This window comes from Thunnus maccoyii, chromosome 21, assembly GCF_910596095.1.
Source record: "Thunnus maccoyii chromosome 21, fThuMac1.1, whole genome shotgun sequence".
NCBI classification, from domain to species: Eukaryota; Metazoa; Chordata; class Actinopteri; order Scombriformes; family Scombridae; genus Thunnus; species Thunnus maccoyii.
In genome coordinates this window covers 26578791-26590397 of record NC_056553.1, presented here as the reverse complement: position 1 = coordinate 26590397, position 11607 = coordinate 26578791, and the positions used below count along the sequence as shown (strand labels likewise).

Here is an 11607-nt window from a genome sequence, read left to right as displayed (position 1 = left end):
CCGCACTAGGATTTAGCCACGCCCATTAGAAGTTCCGCCCACTTGTGCGTTTTGATTTGTGTACGGCGCTGCCACTTTCCCTTCACTGTCATTTACAGTCCCTTTCAATAAAACTCCATTTTTGGACTTGCTAGATGTACTGTCAATCGTTTAAACTTGGTTTAGAGTTATTTACAACGATAGGAAGACCAACATGTCTGCCAAGAAATCCTATTGGCTCACTAGATTGTCAGTCTACGTTGTTAGTATCCTGGGGTTTCTATTGGCTAATGTTGCTGTCAGTTCATGGTGACGATGCGGGTGCTTTTCCTGGTGCGCTGTTGCAGCAGCGAGTAAAGTTGACATGAGCATGACTGAGAGGTTACAGCTTATAGCTTGAGTAGCTGCAGTTAGATAATGTTACATGTCGTGTATAGCCAGCTGTTCTGCGTTTAGGAGCAACAGTCTTGCAAGCATTTCAAGCGGATTTAAATGACAGAGTAATTGCTGGTTTATAGCTAGTAAGCGTCAATAGGCTTTCCACTGTTATTTTGGTCTCTTTTTAAAGACTGGATACCCTTGACTGGTGTGGAAACCAGGTGCACCTACAAGTCTATCGCTGGATAAAAGTTGGCTTTTGTTAAAGGTAGGCATTAACTGCGTAAAGCTGCAGCATATCTACGTTCACACCTAACGTTATATAGTCATACCGCTTTGAAAAGCCGCTAGTTTCTCTGTAAGCTGTTTGGTAACATCATTGAAGGTCAACATGTTACATTGTAGCAGTGTTACATATAGCAAGAAGGAGCCAGCCGTGCCAAACTCAGTTGAGAAAACTAGCATTTACATAAGACGAGCCCACTGTAAAATGTACACGACAGGTCGATGCGGTTTATTATATTTTTCGACTAGACAAAGAGCAACTTTTCAATTCGGCATAAATTTAAACACAAACTGAAGCCATTTTAATAGTAATAGAACAAAAAACTTTCAATTTCATTATAACTTTACTTTTCTATTCCACCAAAACACAGTGTGGTTAGTGATATCTAGTAAACCTAAGCTGAAGATAAGACTGCTGCTGAAATTGACTGTGGGGTCATGGAGTCTCATTTTTGACATATTACAGTTGGGACTATGAATATGATGTATCATATTTGATTTTGAAATTATGTATTTTTTGCAACTGGTTGCATAGATTGTGATGTGTTTTCTTTTGGGCCCTGTCAGAAATGGAAAGGGTTAGGCCTACATTAAAACATCACCTTTTTTTATATGTTCTCCTTCAAAACCTTTGAAAGTCAAAATCATTTTAAGAGATTTCTTTGACACATAAAATAGCTTAAGAAATATTACATCTGGACGTGTTTCCTAAAATCGTACTGAAAACCTCATAAGAGAGAATTTCTACTGGTGTGATATCATCCATGAGGTTCATTGCAGTATCATTTCTGCTGCTAGTTTTTCTGCATGGAAATGCAGTTAAAAATGCCAAATAAATCTGAGTTGAAATATGACTTACCTAGTCAAAATAGAGCCCAACTGCTATAACAGCTGGTTTGAAAATATCTACTGATATTATCTTCTCACAAGATACATTGGTACCAACATAAGTGTCTGTTAACAAATAACAAGAAACTGCAGTTAGGACAAATATGTGTGAAGTAACTCATGAGTTCTGGTAAATGAAAGACACATTAATGCATGAAGATGATGATTTGTCACAGGCAACAGGTTATTTTATAAAACTCCACCTTCTACTTTATTTCATTTTTATTTTACTTCATTATATTATAGATCAGATTTTTTTAAGGTTTTATAAGATGCTTTTTTATATGACTGAATTTTCAAGAAATGCTTGTATAAGTTTTGTTTTTATTAAATAATGAATGGCGTCTGATGATCAATATGGATATTGGCCTAAAAAATCCAGCATCAGTCAGGCTCCAGACAGAATGCTGAAACAGAAACAAGTTATTAATGACATTTCTAAATGAGATGATGGAAGCACCAACAGACAAGTTTGCAAACATACTAAACATGTCAGGCTGAAGTTTGGGAGAAATCTGTATAGATGATGCACAACACGTGTACAACATGTCCATTGAATGAAATGGCACCACCATAGAAAAAGCATGGTGTCATGGATTCATACATGTAATCATCATTCATGCACATATATCTTCAGTAGTTCACAGGGATCAGGCATGTATAGACTGTTTTGTTATCATGCATGTTGTGTTTCCTGACTTTAAGAACATTTAATATGATTCAAAATTGAACATTTAGCCCAAATATTTAGCTGTTAGCAGTTTGATTATATAATTGACAAGCCGTTCTGCTGAGAACATTTTATAGAACAAATTATGAATTACTGAAGAAAAAGTGACCAATAAATGAGCTGATAATAAATCAGTCAATGTGGTGCTTTACAATCTCATGTCCATCAGAACATGATGAAACAGCTGTATTATTAGTGATAGTAGAGAGACGGCTGGAGGACATGCAGCACCCAGGTCACCAGGATGGCCCTCAGTCTGTCACTCATACTGCTGAGTAAATCTGTGTCATTGATTCATCCCTGTCAGCTGCACTTTTCACCCTCATAAATATGTATTTTTAATAGACAGTATTCTTTTAATCCAAATAAAAACCCCATCACAGTTTTCCAGATTCCAAGGTGTCATTTTCAAATGTTTTCTTTTGTCCGACCAACAAAGAGATTTCCAGTCATATAAAACAGAAAGCTGTACATCCCACATCCCAAGCTTTATAAATGACTTCAACAAATAATCAGTCATTAAAAGTGATGAAGGTTCATTTTCTGTGAATCTCATTGTTGATCATTTTGGTGCTACAATAGAACTCTACATCTGTCAGTTCTCCTTCTAGTCTACTGTCAAAAAGCTGATAAACCCACAGGTCTTCATAATCAGCGTGATGAGCAGTGAGACATTCTCTAGTGTATGGAGGACATATTTAGAATGTAAAATAACACATTACAGTTGGTTCACCAGTTGCCTTCATAACAACATATATGAAAATGATCTGAGCCGTACAAAGCAGAGGAATATTTCACTTCATGACCATATCAAGCATGACCTATACACACGTTACCTTCAAGAAAAAACTGAACCTGTTCATATTGTCCATCTATACACAGATTCAAATGGAGAAAAATGCACGAAAAGTTCGGAATCAGGACATTAATCCATGCATCGAAGTAAGCTGACCAACATTGACCTTCTGCATGTTGTCACATATCTGCCTGCTGCTGGGATGTGACGGTGTCTCTAACTCTCTCATGCTGCTGCTTCTCTTTTTCAGGAAACTTCTGCCTCCCAGAAGTGTTTGGATGCCTACAACTATGACAAGAGCATGTGTTCAGCCTATTTCCAGAGATATAGGGACTGTAGGAAATACTGGGTAAGTGTGTTTTACCCAGGAAACAAACTGAGTAGACTGCCAGGAGAAAAGTTCAGCAAGTGTTCAGGACATTGAGTGTGTTCTATTTGTGCATGGGAGAGTACTCACCTGTTGACAGGTGGAAGACGATGAGGGTTGTTGGCTGGAGTATTTGCACTGTTGGTGAGAAGAAGCAGTGAGTGACACTATGGGCTCTTACTTTCATAAACTTAGCAGCACAGCGTGACTCACAGTCAAGTGCACCCTGCCCAGTCCGCATCATAATGATCCATACAATAACATCATCACACAGCCATATGTAAACTGACAGTAGAGTTTCAATGTGCTCTAGTATTTTTGTACTCTATGCCTCTAAAGGGCTGTAGTTCCAAGTATGGGTCCACACCCAGAAACATATACTTCCCATAATGCAACAAAGAGCATCTTTTCATTAGACGCTCTCTGCCATATAAATGTCCATCTGAATCCAAACCTATGCTCTTCCATCAATGTAATGTTATAAGTGTCTCTTCTGTCTGAATAAGAATCACACAGAGAGAGATTCAATATAACAATATGCTGCAATATTGTCATTTCTTATGCACAAAGAAAATCAGGTTAGTCAACCAGGAAACTATTTTTATTTGTTGAGAAGATTCTTCTTATGACAGATTAGTCTTTTTTCTCATTGCAGGTCAAAAGTGAAATTTAAAAAAAATCAAATGAAAGAGCTACTGTGTAGTTTGTGTCCACTAGAAGTGCTATGGAGTTGGTCCTCGTTTTATTTTAGAGCTACAGCAATGAATTGATTAGTTGATCGACAGAAAATTAATCTTAATTTTGACAAATAATTGATGTAGTTATATTTTAAGCAAATATGCCAAAACTTTGTGGGTTTCAGCTTCTCACATGTGATGATGTAATGCTTTTCTTTGTCACTCAGTGTAGTAACATGATTGTCTTTGGGTTTTGGACTGTTGGTCAGACAAAATAAGACTGACTCTGAGAAATTATAAGTTTGTTATAATTATAATGAAACTAACATTTTTCACTATTTTCTGACATTATATAGACAAAACAATTAATCAGTAGATTAATCAATAATAAAAATAATCGTTGCAGCCCATTTGGTGTTACTCCACTGATCTACAGTTGCCAGTGATGCTCCCTCTGTGGACCAGTGGCCGCTTTCATGAGAGCAAATAAAATAAAATAAAGTTTTAGATACATTTGCAAGCCCTACAGTCTCCCTCTTGTGTGCTCATGCATGAGTCACAAGTATAGTGATGGATTGGATCTGATAAATGTGTCTCAGCTTGCATGTTGCAAATGAGTTGAAACAACTGGGCCCCAGGTGCCAAATATCAGCAGGCTTTCTGTAATGGTCCTGTTGTGGGAATGAACCTGTAAACATTGATGACATCACAATGACATCATCAGGGTATCAGCCAGTCAGTGTAAGATATTTAGTGTTGTTGTGTTTGTTTCCTTGTAGCACAACATAATGCTGCAGAGGAGGAGAGACGGTGTGAGCCCTGATATGCCCACTGCAGCAGAGAGGCAGGAGATGCTGGCTGCCATCGGTGGCAAACCCTACTGACGAGTCATGAAGGTCACACAGAGACACTGTGAAGACCAGAGGACGTGTTCTACAGGTGAACACATTCTGGTGATGCTACTACACTGCACGAGCTGAGTGTACACTGTAATTCAAGGTCTGACCTGTTGTCAAGCTCTGGTCACAAGGAAGAGACTGCCTGTAGCCTATCTCTGTTCTGAAATACAATGGAAAGAGAGGAGAGGCACACAAGGCAAGACCTGAGATTGATTATTGTTTGAGTTTTGATAATGAAATGACATGAACGGACACAATGTGATAGGAATAAAAGAGATTTTCTGTTTTTGTTTGGAAGAAAAAGTGTATGTTTTGATGTGTTATGCTTGAACCCATGTGTTCAACTGTATTATTCACACAACACATACTCAAAGTTCAGCCGGCCAAAAACAACCTATAATTACATTTACGCCGTTATATGCCACTTTCCAAAACAGTTACAAATCACTGTTAAACAATACTGATGTTTTATGATGTGACAGAGCTGTGGTTGAGGTCTGCTGAGGTTCAGGCACAAAAACAACTTGGTTAGGGTTAGAGAAAGATCATGGTTTGAGTTAAAATAATCACTTGAAATGTGGTTTATACTTCCTTAAAGTTAACAACCTTTGTTGTCATGTCAACAGTAAACACTACAACGTTACAGTTTTACATGATGCTCATGGTTGAAAATGGAAAGCGCACAATGCTCTCCTGCAGCAAAGTCCACTTTTTGTCATCCAACATCAGCCATCCACCCAACCGGCCTCCTCCTAACAAGTCACCTTATGTTGACTTCATCATCACTATGGCTGCTAGATGGTGTAAACTTATTTATAGCTTGTTTTTGCCAGCTTGAATTTTAGACCTATACTGTGTTTTTTCTTGTGAGGACGGGCTGAATTCACAACTATGACATCTGCAGTAAGCTGGTATCTAACTCAGCAACCTGTGAAGGACATCTGTGGGACAACAGACTGTTGGACAGTTTGGTCAATATCAGAATGACTGTGATGTTCTTTAAAAAATAAAAGGAGAACGTGTTTTGTATCTACATTGTTGTTTGGTTCATGTTGGATTTGTCATGCTGTTTTTGAATGGCTATATTTCTTGTGATTTTTTTTTTTTTTTTTTTTTGCATTTTTTGCTGTTTTGGTGCTGATATTCTGGACTGTAAAAGTTACAAAAATGATCAGTTCTCTTTTCATTTTGATCAAAGATGTCAGATGTACTGTAAATGTTAGAGGAATAAAATGACTCCATTCTGAACAGAAATGGAGAGATAGAATTTCATAGTAAAGACTAACTTTGTTAGATATCCTTATTATACTGAATGTCTAACTCAGACTGCAGAAGCCTCCATCAGCTCCAGTTTAACTTCAGATTGGATTGAGACACAGAATGAAGATTCAGTATTTTGTCCCCCATCATGCATTGGAGGCATTCTAACACGGGATCACTTCATCACCAGCAGGCACAGGAAGAATGATTATGTTGTTGTCACTTAAGGCAAAAAAGTCAGAGTCAGTTTCTAGTGATGAGATAGGTGCATGTGTACACATCATAGACTGTATATAAACAGTATACATACAGGTATTTAGTCAAACATGTATGGCTGTCAGTGGAACTGGCACACTGGCATTTATTGATGATTTCACTGCTGATGAATGCAGGAGCATTCTGTGTGTTCCTGTATACCTCTGCATTCATCCTGTTGCTTCAAAACTGGAGCACATTTCATCTTTCAGCAGGACACCTATCATAAACATATGGCCAAAGCAACCAAAGAGCTTTTCAGGGTGAAGAGGTGGAATATCCCCAACTGGCCAAGTCAACCACCTGATCTCAACCACTGAGCATTGCGCAGCATTCCACCTGCTTCTCACCAGAATAAAGGCAGAGCTTGGGTAGTGGTAGGTAGTGAAATCCTGGGAGAGGGAAGATACAAAGCATCTACTGATGTCTATGGCTCCAAGACGTTGGCCAGTCACTGACTGTAAAGCATTTTCCACTTAATATTAAATATGATGACCTCATGTATCTGTCCAATTACATTGGATGGGCACCATGTGTTAAAAGTCCTATATCTCCCTCACATTTCTTTCTATGTTGATGTAAACCTACTCAAATCAAAGCTGAGACTTATCACTTTAATGTAGTATCCATTACTTTATTTCACATCCAATGTGCTGAAGCAGAGTTTAGAACAGAGTTCATGGTGATGTGACAGCTTTGTAGACAGACATGATGTCTGAAGCAAGAAAACCAGGACCCAGACTGAACAATGATCAGATTTCATTTGATTTCTTCTGTTTCTCATTCCATTTACTGTTCGTTACTGTCAGTGGTGGGAGAAGTTTCCACGGTGAATAAAAGTAGTAAAACTACTCCCTTACAAGTAAAAGATCTGCATTCACAATATTACCCAAGTTAAACATTTATACATATTTATAGCAACATATACTTAAAGTATCAAAAATGAAAGTACTCTTTCTGCAGCAGAATGGTTTGTCAGGGTTATATTATTACATGTAATATAGTATTATTGGACTATTATTACTAATTCATTAACATGTAAGCAGCATTTTAATGTTGTAGCGAGTGGAAGTGAAGCCACTTTCATCTGCTTCATAGACTGTTGACTAGTGTAATCTGTAAAAATGCTACATATTATATAAACTGATTAGTTGTAAAGTAAACTTTTACTGCTCTTTAGGTAGATAGTTAAATCATATGTTCACAATTTTTCAAGTCTGTCTGAAAACAACAGTCAGGAGCCCAAATAAACAGTGAAACCTGTTCCTCTTGCTGTAATCATACTGACCATTAGAAGATCCCTTCATAATGCACTCACAATGTAAATCCACAGTCCTCCTTCTGTGCAAAAATGTATCTGAAAGTTTATCTGAAGCTAATATGAAGCTTCAAAATTAGTTAAATAAAGTAGACATCTTTCAACGTTACAGTCTTTTTAGTGCCAAAGTTCCTCTTTTTGTTACTATACTTCCACCACAGCTCAACAGAGAAACACTGTCTGAGGAAACACAAAGAGGGAATTTGATGCGAAAAAGACTGTAAATGTGTCAGATATGACTTGATATGACTAACTCAGACTGCTGAAGCCTCATATAAGCTTCACAGAGACTTCTAAATGACTGTGTGGACACACTGTAGATTTTGGCCTCCATCACTTACATTGAAAGCACATTTGAAGGATCTTTTAATATCCAGGATGAACAGGAGGAATGATTACAGCGAAGAAAACCTCTTTCACTGTTCATATGGACACCTGACTGTTGTTATAAGACAGATTTCAAAAATTGTGAACCTGTCCTTTAAGATGAAATGATTTGTTCAAAATGAAAAGAGATGATTTAATAACCTCTAGCAAAACAGCCTACAGTAACTAGGTTCACACAAGAAAGATTTGTGGTACGTTATTTTACATTAATAATTGAACATGAATACTGAATACAGGACTTTACTCTATAATGCACACCGCGGTACTGCTACTCTTAAATGAGTAAATGATCTTACACACCTAGACTTGATAGTTTGGTCCCGCCCTTCCTGTCAATCATTCCCGTTAAGCTAATGAGCGTGCTGCAGGCTGATAGATAGTAACGGCACACCGGATCTGAACTCTCGTTTACAGGTAGGCTGTAACATCATGAGCTTCTCATCTCATCTGCACTTTAACGCTAACTCTCTATATGGCGCCCGCGCGCGTTACAGGTTAATAATACTCCTGAAACTACAGCTTCAGGCACGTGCACAGAGTAATAAAGCATACCACAAAATATGATGATTAACAGTTACTGCTTGAAGTTTCAAATGAATCTGTTTGAAGTAAACAGCCTGGTAATGCTGCAGGCTAGCTGATTGTTCAAGTCGACACATTGAAGTTACGTTTTGTTAGTTATTAATATAGTTTACTGTAAAGCGTTAGATGCACCTGAGGAAAGCTACTCAACTGCTATTCTCACTGAGCCAGGATCAGCTGTGAGTTTATCCTTTACACAGATGGCTGTAAAACTGATGGATAATAGGAGACTGACACCAAAACTGAAACAATTCGTTGCTGAATTGATTTTTTAAATCGAATAATTGCTGCTGATGTTTGATCAAGTAAAAATGGTTTCTCAGGTATGAAGATTGGCTGCTTGTCTGTGTTGAATTCAAGTTTAAACTGAATATATTTGGATTTTGGACAGTAGGTCCAACAAAACAAGGCATCTAGGAATTTATAGACTAAACAATTTATCAAAAGTTAATGACAAGTTAAGCAGTAATAAACAACTGTCTTGTTTTGTTCAGATCAAACAGTCCACAACCGAAAGATATTCAGTTTACTGTCATTAAGGACCAAAGACACCAGAAAATCTTCCCATTTGAGGAACAGAGACTTTGGGAACCAGAGAATTTTTTTCTTCAAAACTGACTTGTTAGCAACTAATCGATTAATTGACTAATTGTTGCAGCTCTAGTTGTAGCCATAATTCGAGTATTCATAATTGCACAGATGTGAAGAATTCACACATTATTAATCTAATTAAAGCACATGAAATGATCTATATTTTATCCTCTTCCAGTTGATATAATTTCATGTTCTCAGGAGACTGAAGTCATTTGGAGCAGACTTTGTGATTATGAAGTGTGATGCAGTACAGTTTGTGGATCACTGCGTGGCAGAGGTGTGGACTTGAGTCACATGGCTTGGACTCGAGTCAGACTAAAGTCAAGAATCTGAAGACTTTTACTTAAACACCAAAGATTTGTGACCTTACATGGACCTTAGTTTTATGATTTGGAATGACTTAATATCCTCCCTGAACCCAAAGACTAAAAATGATGTCATCAATAAGTGTTCCAAACAATGACTTTGTCCCACCTCTGCTGTCTTTATGTTGGGATTGTTATGAACATTCTCAAAGATAGTTGGTCAGACTTTTGAATGTTTGTTTTAAACTGCATCACATCAGATCCTTCTCATTATCTGGGGGAATATCAGCTTTCACATATAAATCAGCATATAAAATAGTATCACAGAACTCTGTTATTCCTCCATCTGTCACATTGTTAACTAATACAGGTTCTCAGTGCATGTCAGTGCAGTTAAACTGAATACATTGCAGCACTTTGTGGGTATTGTAGATATTCTTAAATCTTGTCATGTATGTGAACTTGTGACACAAGACAATGTTGAAGAATCTGACAAAGACGCTCAATCAAATCCTACTGTGGTGTAACATTCTAGATATATGTAACAATCATGATGATCATCTTATTTGTGCTGAAGAAGACGTCTCTGTAACACATCTATTAACTCTGTGGAAGACACTGAAGACACTATTTTTCTGGTTTTTGGAGGTTGAGTGACAATAGATGAACACATCAGTGCAAATATCATGTATTTTACCCAACTTTGTCATCTGAATTTCATTTCTTTCTTATGTTTAATTGGACTGGAATGGAGAGGCAGGGCTCACACTGTAACTATCACTGTCAGTTGCTTCTCATGTTGACTCACAGAGCATGCTGCCTCCATCAACCCTCTCATGGATGTGTATGTTGATCTCTGCCATTCACTTGGGTAAGATAAAGGTTTCCATCAGCTCTCCCAGTGTTTTACAGATGCAGTGTACATTTCTAAACAACTGGCTTTGTGCAAATAATTACAGAATATAGACCAGCTGGTCTGAAACAGATACCAGAAATGTTGAAAGATCTTGTGATTCAATGTTGTAAGTAAAACTAGTTGAGCATTGAGGTGGAACTGTTAGAAAGTGAAGCATCAGTTCAGTGTACCTCAACAGACTGTTGGTTTAAACATCCATCTTCAACTGTGTTATGTTAAAGAGCATCATTCCCTCTGTGTTTTGGTCTGAACCAGGACAATACACACAGGAGCTGTAGTCATGTTGATGTGGGGAGTGAATGTGATAGAAATGCTATGTTTCTGGATAGGTGACCCATGTCAAATAACAGTGGTGTGTAGAAATCTATGTCAAAACCAAAGATGCAGATGTATCCAGTAGTGTATCGATGCACATCAATACACTACTGGCTACAGTGCCTTGATAAGTTGCATCTCATACAAATGAAAAGGAGTAAAAAAAAAGTTCACTTCAATATTTGGTTGGCTGGGATGAGGTAACGTTACTATAGCTTAGTTAATTCTTAGTTAAACAAAGTCATAGAGTGTATAATCAATTTGAATTGAATACAGAAACATTTCAGATGTCTAAATCTTCTTCAGGCTTCCTCAGTGGATAGCATCTCTGCTCCACACTGCCAAACGCCTGAGAAGTGACCACGCCCGTCGGAAGAAGGTCTACAGGCTTCTGCAGAGGAAACTGGTCAGTATTCTGATAACATGTAAATGTGTTTTACAACCATTTCTCTTTTTAAACCATACCCTGTACCTTCAATATGACAAATGTTTTGTTATATGGAGGACTTGTTGCTGTAGGTATGCAGCTGATTTACTTCCCTACTGCAGACTCGCCTACAACGATAACCAGTGGTGGAAAGTAACTAAGTACATTTACTCAAATACTGTACTTAAGTACGATTTTGAGGAAATGTTGTACTTTCTACTCCAGTACATTTATCTGATAACATAAGTT

General features: G+C 37.6%; 1 protein-coding gene across 1 annotated transcript; it reads left to right on the top strand.

Moving 5' to 3' along the window:
• The first annotated feature begins 308 nt into the window (after nt 1-308).
• On the top strand, nt 309-6032 carry chchd7 (coiled-coil-helix-coiled-coil-helix domain containing 7). Its single transcript, XM_042400095.1, has 4 exons — nt 309-625; nt 3143-3202; nt 3307-3405; nt 4880-6032. The coding sequence occupies exons 2-4, from the start codon at nt 3149-3151 to the stop codon at nt 4982-4984; spliced, it is 258 nt and encodes an 85-aa protein (XP_042256029.1). The 5' UTR covers nt 309-625; nt 3143-3148; the 3' UTR covers nt 4985-6032.
• Nucleotides 6033-11607: the final 5575 nt, after the last annotated feature.